Here is a 22,501-nt window from a genome sequence, read left to right as displayed (position 1 = left end):
TTTCTTTCTTTCTTTTTATCCCTTCTTATAGCAAAACGTGTATTTCAGATAATTAGACAATCAATCATCTCATCTGTGAGAAAACCTCACGAATGTTCGGCTACGTGGTACAACTCGTTTTCTTTCCCGATAATTCCAAAAACTTGTGCCGGTTATGAAAATAAATGCGACTCGTTCAAATGTCCGTTTGCTACTGTATATTCAATTGTCAAGAGTTCATTACATAATTCATTTTGAGTTCATTCTGTTATCCTTATCAATGCCTATGAGTTCATTTCCTATCCTATTTCTAAATTGAGTTCGAATTTCGAATTCGAACTAATAAATTCAAATGATCAATCTCCAACACATCTTTATCAACAATGTATCAGAACTTCTTTTGCTGTACTTTATCCACATTGTACATTTTGACTAAAGTAATTCATTTTTTGCACTAAATTTTTTGTCAATATTGTTATATTGACATTTTGAATTTTGTTTATTTTATTTATTTGTGTTTATCTTTAAAATTCAAAAAACCATATGTGCCCCCCTTGAAGCAATCTTAATTTCTAGTATTTTAAATTAGTACAATCTTTTCAAGTCGATGAACGACACACAGAACGAATACAATTTAGAAACGCAGTTTGCGACATGTCAGGTTCTTAACGATCATAAACAGCAGTGAATTCACGACACATAACAAGAAAGGGATCGGAGGAGCCAAAAAACGTGCGTCGCTCCTCCACGTAAAGTAACGGTCTAACACGGAGCGTTCTTGGCGGAACTTAGAGGTTGAGCCCAGAAAGTAGTGTCGGCGAGTCGATCCGGTGGTCGGTGAGAAAGTAGGGCGGCGAGTATCCCAGCAACAAACAGACGCAGTTGCAGTTGCGTTGTTTGAGCGTCTCTAAGCCCAGTTACGCACAGCGACAGTCGTATTCCTCTCGGAGTCCCCAGGACCGCAGAGCAAAGCGGATAAATTTGCGTTGAATGGACTCCAATCTAGGGGCCGTGCTGCCGAAGGCCTTGGCTATATTGCATTTTATATTGCATTTTATCCATTCAACACGATTCGTTCGGTCAAATGTGATTCTTCTAATACAGTCCAAACTCACTGGTTGAACTTCAATTCACAGCCAACTATTGAATATGTGCTTTTTAGTTGGCACGTTTTTCCATACAAAAAATGTCTGAAATTTTTCTCGGCAGGCCATGAGATTTTTGTGAAATTTTCAAAAACCGGGTTTCCCATACAAACGCATGCTTTTTAATTGAAATGTCACGAGTTGCAAATCGGCTCTGGTCAAGCACAGACGTACTTCCAGATAGCTCCGAATAACAAAACTAATACGTACAAACGCACAAAATCACAAAGTATACGAAGGTACGCACATACTCTTCTCTCGCAATGGGAGCAAGAGGAAGAAGGGGCAGAAAGCCCAAAGCACCACCAAGACAACTACACATAGACAAAACCGATACGCGCAGTCGTTCGGATCTATCCGAAAACAGTTTCGCTCTGCTTAGCGACAACGAAGAAGAGCCACCTAATCAGCAGAGTAAGAGATCTCAGCCAGTGACCAACACTAATACGTCAAATACACCAAGCAGTGATACCGGTAAACTACCACCAATAGTGGTTAAAAGTTCATCAGTGGGTTTTGTACACAAAGCCGTAATAGCAGCAGGAGTAGTACGTTACAACACGAAAGCAACGTATAACGGCACGATCGTTCAGGTCACCAATACAAGTGATTTTAGATCAGTAGTAAATCACTTCAAAAAAACAAATATCCCTTTTCACACGTACCAACTGGAAGAGGACAAAACGACTAAAATCGTTCTTTATGGTTTACATGAACTACCAGATGAAGAAGTAGAAACCCTGTTAAAAGAGGAAAACCTAGTTCCTAAAAGTGTAAAAAAGCTTGCACTAAGACAAAAACGCTATGACGAACACGCAGTATACCTAATCCACTTTAGTGTGGGTAGCGTGTCTATGCAACTACTACGAACTATCACCGCTCTAGACCACTGTGTGGTAAAGTGGGGATATTATTCCAAAAAAGCCCGACCCATGCAATGCAAAAGGTGTCAACTATACGGTCACGGAGCAATGAACTGCAACCGCGTAGAAAGATGTAATAAATGCGCCGATGAACACGCATCATCGGTATGTCCTCTTACCGCGGGGACATCGTCGAGTGACGGTAAAGTACCAGAACATAAACTGAAATGTGCCAATTGCGAAGGAAACCACACAGCGGGTTATATGGACTGCCCAAAACGTCCCGTCGTAGCAAAACGCATTACAAACACTACGAAAGGCTATCGACCGAACTTAGGAGACTTTCCTACACTTCCTCAACCTAAACCGATACCGGGTTGGAAAGTAAATTCACGAGTAGACAAACCTACGCAACACACATCTAATTCGATACCAACGCGCATAGGTCAGGGTGAAAGATTTAAGGCTTATGAGGAGCTGTTTAGCGCAGAACAAATAATTCCCATTGTTCAGGAAGTATTCATAAAGCTGGAGCAATGCAGAAGCAAACAAGACCAGATAACAGCAATCTTCCAAGTGGTTGCCAAGTTTTGTTTTCCGTGATGGATTTCCAAGGTAATGTACGAGTTTCATACTGGAATGCCAACGGCATTGCCAATAAAAAAACAGAGTTGTCCCATTTTTTAAATGAAAACAACATCAGCATCATGATGTTAGTGGAAACGTTCCTAAAACCAGTGCACGTGTTTAACATGCCAGGATACAATAGCTAGACTAGATAGATTATCGGGCCCCAAAGGAGGAGTGATGGTTCTTGTTAGTAAAACAATTAAACACCAGTTGATAAAACACTTAAACCTTTCAATAATTGAAACGATAGGAGTTAAAATTTTCACGGAGCAAAATAATTTAACATTTATCACTGCATATCATCCCGGCTCGAATATTAATATGCAGGCATTCAAAAATGACATTATAAAACTAACGTCAAGAAAAGATAATTTTTTCATCTGTGGTGATATTAATGCTCGCCACAAAATGTGGAATTGTGCTTCTCGTAATCAAGCAGGAAAAATCCTTTTTGAGGAATCACAAAGAGGTCAATTTTCTATTTATTACCCAAATAAACCAACTTACGTCCCTAGAGATCCCTCTAGAATGTCATCAATACTTGACCTAGCTTTAACTAATAACCTTAACCTTTTTTCTCAGTTAAAAACAATCACAGCGCTAACTTCTGATCATCTACCGATTTCCTTTACAATTTACAATTCTAGAGCAAATATAATCCCTGAGTATAAAATCCCTGACTATAGCAAGGCAGATTGGAACAATTTTAAATCCCTTGTTAATCAATCTATTGACTTAACCTCAACGCATCTATGTAATATTCATAATGTGTCTCAAATCGATGAAATGATTAAAAAATTTACTTCAAACATAAACAGAGCACATGACAGAGCCATACCAACAGTGATTCCAGGTAAATTTAACATTATACTACCTGATCGTATAAAAACCTTGATAAAACTTAGAAATAAATTTAGAAAATATTGGCAAAGACACAGATTAGATCCTTCATACCAAAACAATTATTATTTTCTTAAACGGAAAATTGAATACTTAATAACCCTGGAACGGAATAAGGCATGGGCTAATACATTAGAAAGTATAAATCCCCGTCATAATAACACGAATCGCTTCTGGAAGCTCGTAGGCACTATAAAAAACCAACAAAGAAATATTCCTATACTCAAAAACCACAACCACTATTTACTTACGACTAAAGAAAAATGTGAAGCTCTTAAAAATCATTTTCAAAATGCGCATAATATAACACATCATAATGTTAGTCCCATTGAAAGTAGGATAGTTAACAAAAATGAAAAATATTTGACTTCCAATATGAGAAAACAACCACATTCATCTGAACTTATTAAACCAAGCGAGCTTACGAGATTAATTAAAAACTTAATAAATAAAAAATCAACTGGTTGTGATAGAGTCAACAACAAAACCATTAAGCATCTCCCGAGAAAAGCCATAGTCTATCTAGTTCTTATTTTTAACGCATGTCTACAACTAGGATATTTTCCTTCTGAATGGAAAATTGCTAAAATAATTGCTATCCCTAAACCTGGTAAAGACCATACGAATCCTGAAAGCTACAGACCAATCAGTCTTCTAAGTTGTTTGGGAAAACTTTTGGAAAAACTGATTGCTATCAGAATTCGCAAACATGTCGATAACAATAATATTATACCTGAATCTCAATTTGGGTTTCAGCCTGCTAGAAGTACAACACATCAGATCCATCGATTAAAAAATAGCATTGTTGAAAATAGGGAATTAAAAAAATCTACTGGTTTAGTGCTTTTAGACAATGAAAAGGCTTTTGATTCGATATGGCACCAGGGACTACTTTTCAAACTTAATAAGTTTAATTTTCCTCCTTACATAACAAACATAGTAAGATCATTTTTGAATAACCGGAAAAACTCTGTACACATTGGAAAATCCAAATCGAAACCATACCATAATGTAGCTGTTGTACCACAAGGAAGCGTGCTGTCTCCTCTGTTATTCAATATTTACATAGCAGATATACCAAACACAAGCTATTTTTCTAATTTCCTTTATGCTGATGATTTCGCTATCTCGTCCTCAGCGAAAAATCCTAAAACAATCATTAGACGCTTAAACATCGCACTAGAGGCGTATGCTAAATATTGTATAAACTGGAAGCTCAAAACCAATAGTACCAAGTCAGAAGCAATCTTTTTTACAAGGAATACGTGTATGAGAAGACTTCCCCAAAGAGATCTAGTGATGAGACAAGAAAACATACCATGGAAAAGGAAAATAAAATACCTTGGTATGCACTTTGAACAACGCGTTACTTTCAAGACACAAACTGAGAATACCCTTATAAAATTAGACAAAATGGTTAAAACTATGTATCCCTTCTTAAACCGGAAATCTAAATTGAATTTAAAAAACAAATTACTTATTTATAAGGCATTTTTTCGGTCAGTAATGACATATGCTGCACCAGCCTGGAAGGGAATTGCTCAGTCTCATTATAAAAAGTTACAAATTAAGCAAAACAAAATCCTTAAAATGATTATTAATGTCCATCCATGGTTTAACACAAGAGAGCTTCATAGGATTACAAATATGGCTACAATTAAAGAATACGTTGAAAGAATCTATAGAAAATATCACGATAGTTGTGAATCGAGCGAAATTCCCATATTAAATCAATTGGTAGCTTAGCATATAATTTAGCTAAATTTTAGGCTTAGTTATAGGTTATGGTCTTGTTTGTAATATATAATGTAAAGTTAGTTAGTGTAGTTTGCTTAACTAGGTTAGTTAGTTTAGTTAGCATATTTAGATAGGATAGTTTTCTAAAACAAAATTTGTGGGTTTTTTTTGTAAATTTTTCCCACGTTACTACTCAACATCAGAACGAAATCGAAAAATCCAGCAATTGCTACACAGAAAACATTAATGAGGAAAGCTTAAGAGTCGAACCCATTATCGCAAGGAAAACTTGTAAAACATAATTACATTTAATGCTTCGAATTCAAATAAACTACTACTACTACTACTACTAATTGAAATGTCAGTCAACTATCGAGCGTTCAGCTAAAAAGCATGCCAACTAAAAAGCGTTCAACTATTGAATTCTGACTGTATATTGGTTCATTGCTTTACTATTGTTTAACAGTCATGTAATGGGGGGCGCTCGAACGACTCAATAACATGCCCGTCATAGGTTCAAGCCCCGAATGGACCGTCTCCCCGTAGCAAGGACTGACTATCCGTAGGACGTTTACATCAAATAGAAGAAGTAACGGTCATTTTCGTAAATTCATTCAGGAATGACAATGTAAGGGGTGGTAAGGATTTGTAAGAAATTATATTTATCCATCAGGAAATTCAATTACCTTTCGTTGGATCATTATAAACATGTGTAATCAAATATATTTTGGTACATCAAACATGTGTAATCAAAATATATGTCATTTCTATTTTTTCTCTATTTACTTATTTGTTAATTATGTATTTATCTGTTTATTCATTTATAATAAATATTTATATATAATTCAATATTTACCGAATTTCGGAACACAATTTTTAGCACAATTTTTCCTATTTGAACATTTATTGACATTTGCCTTTCCTAGCTTTCGTTTATACAGTCGAGCACCGTTTATCCGGTTACCTTTTATCCAGTTTTATCCAGGATAGTTCAATACAAAGATGACTTTGCGTGCTGAAGAGGATTTTTGAAAAAAAAAAACGGTTATCAAAGTACATTTTCATAACAAAAAACGCTATAATTCATGGCATTCTTCAAATATTCTCATCGGAAAACATAAAACTAATAAAAACTGGCTAGGTTTTACCAAAACATATAAATTAAAAAAAAAAAATCAGTGATCAGTGAATAGTGATAAAATAAACACTTTGACTCATTATCCGTGTTATTCGAGTATCCGTGCAAAGTCGAGTCCCGAAGAGCCCGGATAATCGGCGTTCCACTGTACAGTGGAGCGCCGTTTATCCGGGTACCTTTTATCCGGCTTTCCGTTTATCCGTGCTGTTGAGAAATGACAGTTCAATACAAAAGTGACATTGCGTTATGAGGAGGATATTTGAAAAAGCGGTTATTTCTATGAGCCTCATGCACGCTCCGCGCGCAGTGTCCAGTTTGTTGATGGTTTGCATCAGAGTGGACTTCTTCTTCTTTGGCTCAACAACCGATGTCGGTCAAGGCCTGCCTCTACCCACTTATGGGCTTGGCTTTCAGTGACTAATTGATTCCCCCCCATAGCAGGATAGTCAGTCCTACGTATGGCGGCACGGTCTATTTGGGGATTGAACCCATGACGGGCATGTTGTTAAGTCGCACGAGTTGACGACTGTACTACGAGACCGGCTAAATCAGAGTGGACTATACCAGCTTAACTCCAATACTAACTCATCGGGGCGAATACTTGACCTAATTTACGCAAATTGGCCAGCTGCATCTACATGTTCTTCAATACGTGTCTGTGAATATCCCCTTACTACTATCGACGAACACCACCCTCCGCTTGACTTTGACTTGGACAACGTAGCCCCAGTTACGATCGCTACAGCCATTGATGCTGATAAAAGGCTGATATATGCTCGTGTTGACTTTCCAAAATTGGAGCGATTGATTTTATCTTTTGACAATTCTTTTAACTGTTCGGACTATTCAACTATTGACGATGCCACAGAAGCTTTTTGTGAGTTCATGAGATTTGCTATATGTGAATGCACTCCTGTTAAAATTCCTCGTCGTGGACCACCATGGGCTGATCGCACACTAAATGCATTAAAAAAAGAAAAGCCTATTCTGATCAACGAGCAGAACGAAACAGCACGTCACGTCTTTATTACAACAGAGTTCGTTCTCTCTATCGCCGGTATAATAGATCCTGTCACCGAAGTTATTTGAAACAAACTGCACGTTCCCTCTGCAAGTATCCTAGGCGCTTTTGGAGTTATATGGACAAAAAACGAAAATCTGCTGGGCTACCAAGCATTATACGTTATGACGGTGACAGTGCCTGTTCCCTGCCAGAAATGTGTAAATTGTTTGCCTTGCGCTTCAAGGACAACTTCGTTTCTCAAACTACTGGTCCAGAAGATGTGGCCGATGCTCTCTCTAACACACCTGTTGGTGTACTGCTCCCTATGCTACCAGTCATCACTGTCGATACGATCATCTCTGCCATCAAACGTGTCAAATCCTCATATACCCCTGGCCCAGATGGTATACCGGCCGTTATCCTAAAGTGGTGTGCTTCTGCGCTTGCTCCCTCGCTGATGAAGATTTTTAAGGAGTCCCTGAGGTGTGGAACCTTTCCTGCCACTTGGAAATCTTCCTGGATGACACCCATCTACAAGAAGGGCTGTACGAATGATGCTGTAAACTATCGTGGCATAACCTCACTCAGCGTGTGTGCAAAGGTGTTCGAAATGCTAATCTACGAGCCATTGTTGGCCTCGGCCTGCAACTATATTAGTGTGAATCAACATGGTTTTGTACCCAGGCGATCTACAACGACTAATCTACTAGAATTTGTTAGCAAATGCCATAAATCTATCGATAACGGTTTACAACTAGATGCTATTTATACGGATATCAAGGCAGCATTCGACAGTGTATCGCACTCCATCTTGCTAGCGAAACTCGACTTACTTGGTCTCCCAAACCCTATGATAATGTGGCTTAGATCGTACCTTACAGATCGTCAATATTCTGTGAAGTTAGGCCCGTACATGTCAAGTCCAGTAACTGCATCTTCTGGAGTCCCGCAGGGCAGCTACCTGGGTCCTTTGCTGTTCCTTCTTTTCATCAACGACGCGACATTGATCCTTCCGGCTGATAATCATCTACTGTACGCAGATGACGCGAAAATTTTTCGTGTTATTCGTGAACCAGAAGACCACGCCCGACTGCAAACTTCCTTGCATGAGTTCCAGTGTTGGTACAACCGTAATGCTTTATCCCTATGCACACATAAATGTGAAGTCATCACTTTCAGTCGTTCTCGCTGCCCATCATTGTATGAATATGCGCTTGATGGACAGTCCTTGGTGCGAAAACTATGTGTTAAGGATCTAGGTGTTTTGCTCGATACAAAACTATCATTTAAGGATCAGTTGGATCACGTAGTAGCCACCAGCAATAGAATGCTAGGACTAGTTATCAATATGACTCGCGAGCTTAATGATATACTTTGCACCAAGGCGCGCTATTGCTTACTTATCCGGTCGTTGATGGAATATGCAAATATCGTATGGTGGCCAACTGCAGCGCGTCCGTTAGCTCGATTGGAATCAATCCAGCGCAAAATTTCACGATTTGCACTTCGCTCATGGAACCAAAGGCTCGATTACCGGACTAGGTGTTTACTACTCGGGCTACCCACCCTAAGTGAGCGAATACGAAAAGCCAGGTTGTCGTTCATCACGGGACTTCTCGACGGCCGTATTGACTCTCCGTCACTACTGGCTGCCATCAACCTGTACGTTCCGGCCAGGCCGCTCCGGACTCGGGCAATGTTGGCCCTCGACGACCGTAGAACGCAATTTGGCTCCTCTGACCCGTTCCTAGTTATGTGCCGTGCTTTCAACTCAGTCAGCGACGCTTTTGAGCCGAGGATTTTGCCAACTGAGTTTAATGATCGTGTTTCTGTGTTAAATTTGGTTCCATAGTGCACATTTTTATGTTCTATGTTATTGTAATCCATTGTAAAGAACTCATTGTAAAACATTGATAAAATGGTTCGAGAGGGCATTATTGTCCATCGATAGACAAATAAACATAAGAGCACATTGTCATAACAAAAACACTATAATGCATGGCAAATTTTAAATATTCTCCTTGGAAAAACATGAAGTTAGTAAAAACTGGGTTATTTTTATCAAAAAATAAGAAAAATTTCCAAAACATAACCAGGAATTGGTGATAAAATATATCATTTGACTCATTATCCGTGTTATTCGCTTATCCGGGCGAGGTCAAGTCCCGAGAAGCCCGGATAAACGGCGCTCCACTGTATTTGGTTTTAGACCCATGAAGGAATAAGGTTCAGGATCAGGATCAGAATAATGGAGATCCTCTTGTATAACCTGTTATAACCTATGTACAGAGAGCAATAAACAACGCATCATATTTTTTTTTGTTGGATTGTTGAAATTATTTCGACGTTTCCTCCATTTGGTGTATCTTGTAAAACAAACGATTAAGAAATATTGATTCATTTGGGAATAAGTAGAACAGTAGCAACAGTTTTGCTTCTAGCAACTAGCAACAAAACTCTTCTGCACAAACAGATGAAATCCTAAGCTATAACTTTGAATAGCTTTAATCACAGATACGCCATGGAATGAAGAGAACTTATGTTAAGAACCCAGTTATCACAAATGATAGTAATATTTGCGCATCATGTAGTGTACAAAATCCTATTATAAAATACTCAAAAATTAAACCACGAAAAAGTGATTAAGCGTGCTGTTCCGTTAATCCAACTGTTCCTCAGTATCATGTACAGTCTTACATCATTTTGTTTCAACGACTGGCACTAAACCCTTACTTGCAAATGTCGAGGCAACGCTTTTGGCAATGTTTTGATGTGCTTCTTGCGATTCCACACATCCAAAAGCTAAACCTGAAGCTATAAAACAACCACGGAAAAAAAATCCCCCCGAAGCTAGTTTATCTTCAAACAAATCCAAACGCAATTATTCGTTCCAAGAATGACCTTCAACTTAAAGAGCGAAATAGTGGGACGCGCAACGCAAAAAAACTCTTCCTCAAACAAAGCTATAAAATAGTCGCCCGAGTTCACCGCAAAGCTAGAAGACGAGTATCATTTAATCGCATTTGATAAACTGTTGGATGGACACGAGAGAATGATGGTTGTTAGACTTCAGGGTCTATGTCACCGATGTTGCTCGTTTGCTGCGTGAACCGGTTCCAAAGCGCATCGTACACAAGGCGAGTTCAAGTACAAACTCACGTGCGCATACACACACACGCACACTCAAAAGCATCGTGTTGGCGCCTCACCTTAGCGCAAAAATAGAGGGGGCTCAAGCTAAGCAAAAACCCACCCAACCACGGCCTTTGCATTTGCACTTACCCGCTGCTGCATTGGTGCAATCGTCGTTGCAATGCATTAGAAAGTGAAAGCGCGTTTGCAGCGAAGCGTGCAGCGTGCTAGTAGCGCCAATGCGCCAATGCACCGTTGGGCACTGCCAGCTGGTTCAGTTTCCCACTGGCCACCACCGATCGACGATGGCTTCTGGTTCGGGCGTCACCGCCACGGCACTGTCCGTGGACAAGTGTCCTTCCCGGTACGAGGCAAACGACATCAGCCCGCCGGAGTTGCACCGTACGATCGCCCTCCAGGAGCTGGGCGAAACGGACGTACGACGCGTGGAATCATTGCGCCTGCTGCGCGAATGGATCGCCACCCACCCTCACATACGCAGATGTCGCACGGACGCGCTGTTTCTGTTGCGATTTTTGCGTGCCCGTGCGTACGATGTGCAGGCCGCGCAAACCACGCTCGTGCGCTATCTCACGATGCGCCAGCTGTTTCGCATTTGGTACGAAAATCTCGACCCATCCGATCGGTACATGCGCGAGCTGGTGGAGAACGTGCGCGGCTGCCTGCCGCTCGGCCTGGACCGGTCCGGCCGCATGGTGGCGCTGGTGAAAGTTCGCTGCTACGATGTGGCCCGCTTCAACTGCTACCATCTCGGCCGGCTGCAGCACATGCTGTTCGAGGCGTTCTTCGACGATGTGGAGCTGCAGATTGCGGGTGGTGTGGCGATCATCGACTGCGACGGTGCCACCATGGGACACTTTGTCTGCTTCAAGCTGTCCGACATCCGGAACTTCATGGACTGTCTCGTGCACGCGTTGCCGGTGCGGGTTAAGGAGGTGCACATTGTGCGGCTGCCCCGTATCGGCCAGGCGCTGGGCAATCTGGTGCTGAGCTTTGCCGCCGAAGAGCTGCGCAAGCGTATATTCGTGAGTAGACCGAATGGACACGAACATGGGTTTGGGGGAATTGAAGTTAATGATTAAGTTGACTAAATTCGTGTCATTTCAGTTCCACGCCAGCATGGATGAGGTGCTGAAGTACGTCGACCAGGACCTGCTGCCGGTGGAGTACGGTGGCAAGTCGTGCCCGGAAGAGATCACGGACAGCTTAAAGCGACGGTTGGCGGACAAACGAGACACGCTGCTGCTGCTCGATCGGATGGAAATCGAGGTGGAACCGTACGCTCATCTTTGGCGTCAGTCGGATGAAGGGGATGTGGAGTTTGGGATGGAGATTGATTAATCTAACGGATTCGATGCTTCAAAGCTACGTAAATACTCTACTCATACACAACAGAGAACTGAACTGATGAGATTGAAAGATAATTGGATTACATAAGGTATCGTGTGTTAGTACACGCGGTACTATGCCGGTACTACAGATGAATTAATTATTCAACAGGTGATGATGTATCTAGAATCATCACACACACAAACTCACAATGCCACATGTATTTGATCGTATCGGACGCATGTTGGGTACGTGTGCATGTACCCATTGATTACCTGTTGGATGGGATAGATAAGTTGGTTAGGTCATCGTGGGATAGTTGATTAACCTGGGGCATCTTGCTGCCGTTTGGAAGTTGGAATAACGAAAGCGATAAGGTATAATAGACGCTTTTACTAAGTAATTATACCACAGTATGGAACATCCCAATCACTGTGTGTGTGTGTATTTTGTGTGATTTACACCACCTTTGATACACGAAACTGAATACGTAATATGCTATCAAATGAATAGTGCACCAAATAATGTTCAATAAAACAATGCTCAATTTTTAAACCGATTGAACATGATTTCATCATCATTCATGAGCTTAAATTAGGGAGTAATTGCACTTTATTTAATTTTGTTTTAAATACCTTTGCTATCATCATTACTAAATTGTTGTTATTTTTCATTTTGTTTATTTCATTAATTCTTAAATTGCAGTTATCAAACCATGTTCGTTCATAAATTACGTGACGGAAGAATTATAGTTTTTTTATCGAAGTATCATCTCCATCAATGCTTCCTTACGAAAGTGTGCTATTCTGCTTAGCGATCTTATGCAAAAATACATTTAAAAATATAAACCATTACTTGCATGCAATTTTTCAACACACAATATTTCTAAGTATCGTTGAAATAATTGTGCATTTTTGTCATAGGATTAATATTTTTTACATATTCAACAGCTTTAAAATATATTTTTAAAGCACAGTTTTAGCAAAGAATATCCCTCGACAAACCTACCATCATCGCATTTTAACGTTTGTAATTTATGGATGATCTCTAAAATTGTGTTAAAACACTTTAAAATAAAAATAACAATAATGTTTGTTATTACAATATAAAATGAATGCATCGTTTCATGGGAAACTCGATGCGTAAAATGATGTAGATAAAAACATAAAAAAACATCATTGAAATGTGTGATGTTTGATCCAAGCATTTTTAAAGATCAGTAAGAGAAAGGTAGAGAAGAGTCAAAATAGCTCTGGTAGAAGGGTTGCGTCTTTCCACTCACCGACGATCACTTTGAGAAACACTGCTCTAACTGCCTGCATCTTCCAGCGAGAGTGATGCCGATCGCGCCGACACCTGAGTACACATGCGGCAACTCAAGTGTGCGTGTGTTTTTTCTACTCTCATTTATCTTAACCTATCATCTAACGAAATAAACCGAATAATGAACATAATTTTCTTACCTTTTCCTGCGGCAATTGTTGTGTTGCTGTTCCTACTCCAAACATCACACAAAATAACCCGCTCTTATAAACTCTCTCTCCTTCGTTCTCTCCAGTACAGCGCGCTTTAATCCAGATATAATATTCTAAATCCACCGAGAGCAATTAGTTCAGGTCATCCGAACGTTACAGCAGGTTACATCGGTCGATAGCGTGTGGGAATGCACGTTGGTACGCACGCCGGACGCACACGATCCCATTGCAGCCGACGATTATCTTGCGCTCGATCGATTAAACGCTTCCCCTTGAGTGAGCGTGTGTAGTGTGCAACCATCGCACCCGCAACCACAATGTCAGTGTCGCGTCGGCTTGGCCTAGACAACCCGATAGCGCCGCCGTCCCTGTACCCCCGGGGCAGATCGGCCGGGGGATGCCTTACTCATGCAATAGCATTGATCAGTCTCCCAGCCCTCAAAGTCCATGGTTGTGTGAGGTTCTAGCGTTCTACCCGCCTGTATCGTCATGATCATCGTAATCTAATAACGTGTGTCGAGCCGTACGAAGGTGGTGGTGTTTCGGTGTTCGTGCTCTTTCGCTCGCTCGCACGGTGCAAGATGAGTTTTTTTATGCCGTAGGCGATAGAACAAGACAGTTTAATGGCATTGAAAGCTACGTTTAGCGAGAGATGCTGTAACGCACTGTGTTGGAAAGAACACCACGGTCAGTGTCCAGTTGGACAGCAACGCAGCTACATCGCGATAAAGTTCGGCAGTTAAAGATGTCTCCCCCGGCGAGCTCCAACAACTATTCCGTCGAAAAACGTCCACCAACGTACGATCAGTATGAGTTTACCCTGCCCGACCTGTACCGCAAGATGGCAAAGGATGAGCTCCGCGAGGACGACGAGATTCGGGAGCAATCGTTAACGCAAATGAGGGAGTGGATTGCCAAACATCCGTACATTCGCAAGTGCCGTACGGATGCGTCGTTTCTGTTGCGCTTTTTGCGCTTCCGAAAGTACTCCGTGCCGATGGCGTGTGAGGCGCTGGAGCGATACCTTGCGATGCGCGAAACGTTTCCTACGTGGTTTAAGAAGCTGGACTGCAACGATCCGGCAATGCGAGAGCTGTTCGAGGACGGTGTGTTCACGAAGCTGGGACAAGATTCGGAGGGCCGCATGGTGATTCTGTTCCGCGTGAAGCAGCTGAACGTGGACAAGTTTGGACCGCTGGAGCAGGGCCGGCTGGTGGCGCTGCTGATTGAGGCACTGCTCGAGTGGGAAGAGCTACAGATCGGTGGCTTCCGGGTGATGCTTGACTTCACCGACACCGTCATGAAGCACTACGGTATGTGGGGCGTCTCCGACATGAAGATCTTCATGGATGCGATCAACCGCTCGTACCCTATACGGTTCCGCGAGATTAATGGTGCCAAGTTTCCCAAGTTTGCTGTTTCGATACTGAACCTGCTGCTAACGTTCGCCAGTCCCAAGCTGAAGGAACGAATAGTTGTAAGTGAATGTGTTGGTGGTGCGTTTGGCGGGTGTGTAAGAGGGCCAGTTCTAACTTGCTGTGGTTGCTTGCCTTGGGTTTCTTTCTACCTTTACAGTGTCACAATACGGTGCTGGAGATGAAGGGAAAATTCGAACCTTCGCTACTGCCACAGTCGTACGGCGGTGAGCTGGATACGGAGGAGATGGGGCGCAAATTTTTGAAACATCTCGAGGATCGTCGGAACGTGATACTGGCGCTGGATGATATGGATATCGATGTAGCACACTACTCTTCGCTCTGGAGCCAAACGAACTTGGTGGAAAATGAGGTCGAGGGCGGTGTGGCCGGTAGCTTCCGGAAGCTGAATGTAGATTAGTTGTCCGAATACAAGGGTAAAGATTGTAGGTTGTAAGATCACAAGAAACGGGATAGAGTTATAATAAATCCAATCGAATTTTTGTACTAAAACATTTGTTTATTTGTTTGAAATCGAAGTATGCAAATCTTTTATAACAGTTGGTGAAGATAAAGGGGACTGTAGAAAATGATAGCGGAATATGTGTAAAAATTACAGTTGACAAAAATGCACAACAGCAAGAACTGCATTGATGATCAATGCGGCCAAGACGAAGTACCTTCATGCGGATGGCTCTGGTCCTACTAGCGACACAATCAATTAGTTAATTGTAGCGAACATTGAGATGGAGAGGAAATTTTACTATTTTGTGCGAATAGCGGAGAAATACAGGCATGCATCGAACATTCTGTAGAACGAGTGATATCGTAGAACCAAGGGAATACAATATACTTCTTCCCAGATCATGGTCTTTGGAACTTATGGGTACTTCTATGCTGTCTGCCTTAGCCTATTGATTAGGTCCAATTATATATGACTTATTGGGATTTTTACTCACAGCAGGATATTTACCACAGGTTACTCACAGAGCCACAGTCGCCTTGCGATCAGTGTCAATAAACAATAAATTAGTTGCTAATAGAATGAACTCACTAAAAACTCTCATCCATTATTGTTCTCCTTGATCTGTCACTATTGATACACTCACTACTACATGCACTCATTTGCATGAAGCGAATACAATACAGAGCATTACCTACGGCTGGCTTACGTGCGTTACTAACACGTGCGTTGGTCGGTAGTAAGCATTGAGTGTAATTATCGCGTGAACAACTGGTTCCCAAGAGATCGCAACAATCACGGTAGATGATGCTGAGCTTCGTTTCAGTATCGATCGAGCTACGATATAGTAAAGCAGTCTGTTTTGTCACGATGGAAAAGCTCTACTCCGTTGAGAAGTGCCCGCAAACTTACGATCAGTATGAGTTTACTCTGTCTGACCTGTACCGCAAACTAGCAAAGGATGAGCTCCGCGAGGACGACGAGATTCGGGAGCAATCGTTGACGCAGATGCGGGAGTGGATTGCCAAACATCCGTACATTCGCAAGTGCCGTACGGATGCGTCGTTTCTGTTGCGCTTTTTGCGCTTCCGAAAGTACTCCGTACCGATGGCGTGTGAGGCGCTGGAGCGATACCTTGCGATGCGTGAGACCTTTCCGCAGTGGTTTAAGAATCTTGATTGCAATGACCCCGCAATGCGAGAAATGCTTCAGGACGGTGTGTTTACAAAGCTCGGCCAAGATGCCGAGGGCAGGACGGTGATCCTCTTCCGGTTTGCCCGTTTCAATGTGGACAAGTTTACCTCACTGCAGGAAGGTCGCTTTACGGTGCTGCTCATCGAGACGCTGCTCGAGTGTGAAGAGCTGCAGATCGGTGGCTTTCGGGTGCTAATCGATTATACTGGCTCAGTGTTAAAGCACTACGGCATTTGGGGCGTTTCGGACATGAAGGTGTTTATGGATGCGATCAACCGCTCGTACCCGATACGGATCCGTGAGGTGCATGGTGCCAAGTTTCCCAAGTTTGCTGTTTCGTTACTCAACTTGCTGCTGACGTTCGCTAGCCCAAAGTTGAAGGACCGCATCACAGTGAGTGTTAGGAAACGTACAGCCAAGTGATTGAAAATAATCGTGAATTTTATTTCAGTGTCACAACAGCGTCGAGGAAATGGCAAAGCGATGCGAATCGACACTGTTACCCAAGGAGTGGGGCGGTGTCTGTGATTTGCAGGAGTTCAATCAACGGTTCCAGGATCATTTAGAGGACAGGCGGCAGGTGCTGCTGGCGTTGGATGAAATGGATATTGATACGACGAATTATACTTCACTCTGGAAACACCACGAAGCGCCCGAGAACGAAATCGATAGTGGAGCGATGGGAAGCTTTAGAAAGCTTGATGTGGATTAAATGATACTTGATTAAATGATACTTGATACTTGAAAAATGATACTTGATCATTGGTGAAATAAGTGTTAACGTGATTTTTTATGATTTTTAGAGGCTACTAACCTAACGAAAAATGGTAGAGTTAAAGAATACAGGATATTTCCTGATTCAATCAAAATACACAATGCTTGCTGGTACAAATGTCTCTACTAGTTCTTTTTGCTATTTTCAATAACTTCGCAAACCTAATAAATCACGGTATTTTGCAAATTTAAATTTATCTTTACATGGAAACAATTTTCACTATCTTTCACTAAGATCTAGGGAATTATTATGGTTTCAGTGGAAAACTAACATTATCTACTATTTGAACTGATTTAAACATGTTTAGGAACAATTAATATGTTGCAGCTGTCGTATGGTAGAGTGTTGTTTAAATAATATTTGATTCTGCTTTCAATTGTTATAACTTTCATGTACATTTTTGTAAACAGCTTTACGCATAACGAGATTTTTGTATGATTGTAGTACGATTGAGTAATTTACTTCCTTTCTTACTAAATTATCTTGCTTAGCTTTGATGATGCACCTTATCAAATATTCTTAAAAAACAAAGGCATGACCAACGTCACTATAATGTTGTAATTGCTTTCTAAAATTGGTTATAAAAATCGAATATCTTCCTCCAACTCTAAGACGTCAGCAGGGTTATAAAAGATAACCTAATTCAGTATACTTTCTTTTTTTAATAGTTTTACGAGGCATCTAGGTAGCATTACATCAAACAAAATCTACGAGCATTTTAATAAATTTTCGCTCTTTATGTCGCAAAGTTTGCTGATCAACTATCACATGGAAAACATAATATAAACTTTCTTTGGGTTCACCCGTAAACTACGTAATTTCAGCGGCGGACCTAACAGTAGGCGAACTAGGCGGTTGCTAGGGGCCTCGTCGATTTAGGGGCCCCGTAGATCAATAGTCTATAGCAGGGGTCTCAAAACTACAAAAATGCGGCCCGAGACGACTTGGTAGAGGTTAAAATAAATAGTTAATTTTGTTTCCTAATTCATCAAAAAAAATGTTTGAAAGACGAAAATTAGGACTTCATAAAATAAAGCTGTTGATATTTGATATATTCAGTAAGTATTTTCTAATCAAATTAAGATTTGAACATTCACTCATTCTATAGCTAACTTCAAAATGGCCCTCAACAATGTTATTTGTGAAGCAATGCGGCAATCGGTTGACAAACATTGGTAGGGTCTGTGGCCGATGATCGTTGGGGCCTAATGGCCGTCACTCCATGAGCCCCCACCCCCCGGCAGCAATTGCAGTAGACTGTTGAAGCTCCTAACCCTGCTCACCATCTATAGGGAGCCTCAAATCATCTTACAGCCTAAGGCCCCCTTTACCCTAAATCCGCCACTGCGTAATTTCAAAATTCAAAATTAACATCATGCCACAAAGAGCTCCAGAAGTGTTCCAGTACAGAGTCTTAACCATTGAAATATCATGAAAATAATAAAACAAATAGTCAAAACATAAAAAGACTTCCAATTGTTCAGTTTGTTCTTTAATTATAGGGTGAAACGTTTCGAAGAATTTAGATAAATATGATTTGATCTTTGATCCATTTTGATTTGATCCATGAGTGGTTTTGGACATTCCTGTGGCAGGCCAAGACCACAAAGCGCTTGTAGCGCCGGATAAGTAAGTAAGTAAAGTATGATTTGTCTTTTGTTCTGTGAATTAGTAAAATTTATCCAAGTAAAAGCTAATTATTTCTCTGACAATTTCTTCCCCATTCATCACAAAACACACGTCACTGAGAGTGTAGTGACGTGATAAGAATTAGAATATAACGGAGGTACTGCGCACGTAAAGCAGCTCCCAATGCTATGGTGTTAGGGAATGAAGCAATTACAGCTTATCAAGATACAGACGATGTGCGTGTGAACTGACTACCGATCGAATCCACACGTTACTAATAGTAACTCTCTGTAAAACTCTCTCAAAATGTTATCAAACAGCAACAAAAAAAAATCGAAAAAATAACAGAATGTTAGCGTTTTATTCTTGCGCAAGCGATTCTCCCTCAAGCAGATGGGGTCTCACCGAGCAGGCCCGCGTTTTGCTGGTCCCAGATCGGTGCATAGTAATCGTAATCGATCTCCATGCGGTCCAGCCCCAGGATGACATCTCGTTGCTGCTCGATGCGTTTCCACATTGCCGGATTAAGCTCCCCGTCCAGATCTACGTTGCCACCGTAGCCCTTCGGTGCCATCGATGGTTCGAAGTGCTTCTCCATCTCGGAAACGTTAGCGTAGCACTGTTAAAAGAAAAATATGTTTTTTACAATCACTGAACGTATGCCTTTTATCGCCATTTTCCCTCAATGTTTTCTTACGTTAATACGCTCCCGAATCTTCGGATTGGTGAAGGACAGAATCTTCTCAATCACCGGTAGCGCCTTCTTGGGCAGCTTGGCCGCGTGCGTATCGTTGTAGCGCATCGGGTACCAGCGCGTATACGCTTCCATGATGAGCTTCAACTCCGACGAGCCCCACTTCTCGAACAGCTTCAGATCCATGTCGGTGTAGTCCACCATCACCTGCAAACCACCGATCTGCACCTCTTCCCACTCGAGCATCGCTTCGATCAGCAGCGCAATGAAAATGCCACCGACCGGCGGTTCGAACATCTCCGGCACAAAGCGAGCGATGCGGAAGAACACCACCGTACGGCCATTGCTGTCCTGGCCCATGATCGAGGTCGCGCCAGAGATGAACAGTTCCTTCATCTTGTCGTTGCTCGTGTCCAGGTTCTTGAACCAGCTTGGATACATCTCGCGCATCGTCAGGTACTGCTCCAGCGCCTCACACGCCATCGGTACGGAGAACTGGCGGAAGCGCAGGAAACGCAGCAAGAACTTCGAATCCATACGGCACTTGCGGATGTGTGGATTATTCACGATCCACTGGCGCATCTCCGCCAGCGCTTTGGTGCGCACCACATCATCCTCGCGGAGTTCGTCCTTCGCCAGCTCACGATACACCTCCGGCAGCGTAAACTTGTACTCGTCGTACGACTTCACGTTCTTGTCCACCGGATAGGCCGCAAACTTCGACATGTTGAAGTACCGCTACTGGTGTTTCTTGTGGGTGCGATGTAATCCCTCTGCTGTCCGAAACGAAACTGAACCAAAGCGCCTTCGTTACCTGGTATTACATTAAGTTTCAAATTAAACCAAAATCTCACACATTCGCGAAACAACTTGACCCAATGACCGGGAGCTGCGATTACAAACGCAACGCGGCAGATTGGATTTGGCTAGGGTCAACAGTCTTGCTTATAAATGCGGGTGCATTTTTTGGTCCATATTTTGGCTGCTGCTTATCATGCACAAAAAGTTGTTGAAGGTGTTTATGACTTATCAATGTGCGGCGTTGTGTGATAAGAACATAAATACACGCGCAGTAGAATTAACAAGAAACATATGATTTTGGTTAGTCCTGCATTGTTCCTGCAGTTTCTTTGCTTTTCGGTACTGATAATACTGTTTGATGCTCCCGGATTCCGTTACCCGTAATGAAACGACATTATCGCATAAACAAACAAACAAACATTTTGTTTGTTTACTTTATCTCCTTATGGATGATTTGGCGCTTTCTCTTTCTTCCAATGTCCAATGTTTCAAAGCCTGCAAAAGCTACCATAAACCACATCGATTTGTTTTTCGCTTGTTCGAATAATTCGACAGTTTCACTTCTACCGCCAACGTGTTCACTTGTCCCGAAGCCATGGCAGCTAATCAACTTCCCTTTGCGGTGGACAAGTGTCCCAAGGAGTATGACGAGTACAAGTTCACTCTGCCAGCACTGTACCGTGAAGTAGCCAAAGAGGAGCTCCGGGAAGATGAACTCGTGCGTGAAAAGGCCCTCACCGAGATGCGCCACTGGATTGCGGAAAACCCTTACATCTTCAAATGCCGCACGGATGCCAAGTTCTTGCTCCGATTCCTGCGCTTCCGTCAGTTCTCCGTACCGATGGCGTGTGAGGCGCTGGAGCGCTATCTAACCGTTCGCGAGCTGTACCCGGGCTGGTTCAAGAAGCTGGACTGTAACGATCCCATCATGCAGGAAATATTGGACTACGAACCGTTCACCTACATCGGCCAGGACAGTGCGGGCCGGGCGGCGTTCCTTATCCGATTCGGTCGGTTCAACATCGAAAAGCATAGCCCGTCGCAGGACGCTCGGTACATGGCACTGATACTGGAGACGGTGCTCGAGTGGGAAGAGTTCCAGATCGGTAGCTGTCAGGTGTTTGTCGACTATCGGGGCTGCACCGTCGGACACTTTGACAAGTGGAGCACGAGCGAGCTGAAGATCATGATGGACGTGTTCAGCCGCTCGTACCCTTTGCGGTATGGTGAAATTCACGGAGCAAAGCTACCGAAGCAGGCCGTGCCAATTATTGAGACGTTTCTTTCGTTCGCTAACCCAAAGCTACGAGAAAAGATCAACGTAAGCGACGAAGAATGCAAGGTGGGTGGTTCTTTTGGTCGCAGTTTGTTAACACTTTGTTGGCATTATTATCTTTCAGTGCTATCCAACGATCGAGGAGCTTGAGAAGCGTTTAGAGCCTGCCTGCAAACCGACCACTTACGGCGGCACGGTAGACTTCGAGGAGCTTAACCGTTCGTTCCGCAAGCGCATCGAAGAGCAGCGAGAGATCGTGCTCGGGCTCGATGGCATGGCGATTGATGTGGACCATTATACGTCGGTTTGGGATGCGGAGGAAGTTTTGCCTGAGGCGGCAGCTGCAGGAACTATGTTGGAACAATTGAACATCAAATGAGACAATTTCCAAAGCATTGCTTCAGAGGTTTATATTCGAAATTGAGAAATTAAACATGACAACACTTTCGATAGGAATTTATAAATAAAGATGTTCTGAATTATTTGGTGTCTCACTCTGAGGAATATTTTTGGAGAAGCATTTTATTTAAAAAAAATAAATGTATTGTTTCGTTAATCTTCATGTATTGTATTTAATCAGAAAATTAACAATTCATGGTACATGTTATCCCTTCAGATGATTTATTTAGATCAGGCGTAGATCAATAGGAAGTAAGGCCAAGCTAATAGGAAGTATAACCAAGATTTGGGTATTTTTTTAGATTTTTTTCTCACGTAACAGTTCAGGCTGTAATTGACGAACGTTGGATTAATTGTTAAATGCCTACAAGCACGGACAACTTGCGATTGCCAACTGGCAAAGATTTTGAATAAATATTTCTTCTTTCAGCTATGTATGGAGTGTTAAACTTTCTTTAGATCATTCAAACCTTATTGTTCTCAGAAAGTCCTCAGATTTGTAT

The 22,501-nt window shown here is 42.1% G+C and overlaps 5 protein-coding genes across 5 annotated transcripts; 4 read left to right on the top strand and 1 right to left on the bottom strand.

Moving 5' to 3' along the window:
- Positions 1-10,064: 10,064 nt before the first annotated feature.
- On the top strand, positions 10,065-12,471 carry LOC120953392 (retinaldehyde-binding protein 1-like). Its single transcript, XM_040373277.2, has 2 exons — positions 10,065-11,573; positions 11,656-12,471. The coding sequence occupies exons 1-2, from the start codon at positions 10,767-10,769 to the stop codon at positions 11,887-11,889; spliced, it is 1,041 nt and encodes a 346-aa protein (XP_040229211.2). The 5' UTR covers positions 10,065-10,766; the 3' UTR covers positions 11,890-12,471.
- A 912-nt stretch (positions 12,472-13,383) lies between these two features.
- LOC120952750 (clavesin-2-like) lies at positions 13,384-15,715 on the top strand. The gene is made up of 2 exons (XM_040372229.2): positions 13,384-14,829; positions 14,928-15,715. Exons 1-2 carry the CDS (start codon positions 14,098-14,100, stop codon positions 15,186-15,188), a joined length of 993 nt encoding a protein of 330 aa, XP_040228163.2. The 5' UTR covers positions 13,384-14,097; the 3' UTR covers positions 15,189-15,715.
- A 229-nt stretch (positions 15,716-15,944) lies between these two features.
- Positions 15,945-17,136, top strand: LOC120953384 (retinaldehyde-binding protein 1-like). The gene is made up of 2 exons (XM_040373264.2): positions 15,945-16,817; positions 16,876-17,136. The coding sequence occupies exons 1-2, from the start codon at positions 16,035-16,037 to the stop codon at positions 17,134-17,136; spliced, it is 1,044 nt and encodes a 347-aa protein (XP_040229198.1). The 5' UTR covers positions 15,945-16,034.
- Positions 17,137-19,170: 2,034 nt separating this feature from the next.
- On the bottom strand, positions 19,171-20,329 carry LOC120953416 (retinaldehyde-binding protein 1-like). The gene is made up of 2 exons (XM_040373315.2): positions 19,526-20,329; positions 19,171-19,447 (listed from the first exon to the last, which is right to left on the bottom strand). Exons 1-2 carry the CDS (start codon positions 20,246-20,248, stop codon positions 19,214-19,216), a joined length of 957 nt encoding a protein of 318 aa, XP_040229249.1. The 5' UTR covers positions 20,249-20,329; the 3' UTR covers positions 19,171-19,213.
- Positions 20,330-20,752: 423 nt separating this feature from the next.
- Positions 20,753-22,103, top strand: LOC120953552 (clavesin-1-like). Its single transcript, XM_040373605.2, has 2 exons — positions 20,753-21,644; positions 21,724-22,103. Exons 1-2 carry the CDS (start codon positions 20,919-20,921, stop codon positions 21,976-21,978), a joined length of 981 nt encoding a protein of 326 aa, XP_040229539.2. The 5' UTR covers positions 20,753-20,918; the 3' UTR covers positions 21,979-22,103.
- Positions 22,104-22,501: the final 398 nt, after the last annotated feature.

Source organism: Anopheles coluzzii, chromosome 2 (assembly GCF_943734685.1).
Source record: "Anopheles coluzzii chromosome 2, AcolN3, whole genome shotgun sequence".
Taxonomy (NCBI): domain Eukaryota; kingdom Metazoa; phylum Arthropoda; class Insecta; order Diptera; family Culicidae; genus Anopheles; species Anopheles coluzzii.
This window is presented reverse-complemented; position numbering and strand designations above follow the sequence as displayed.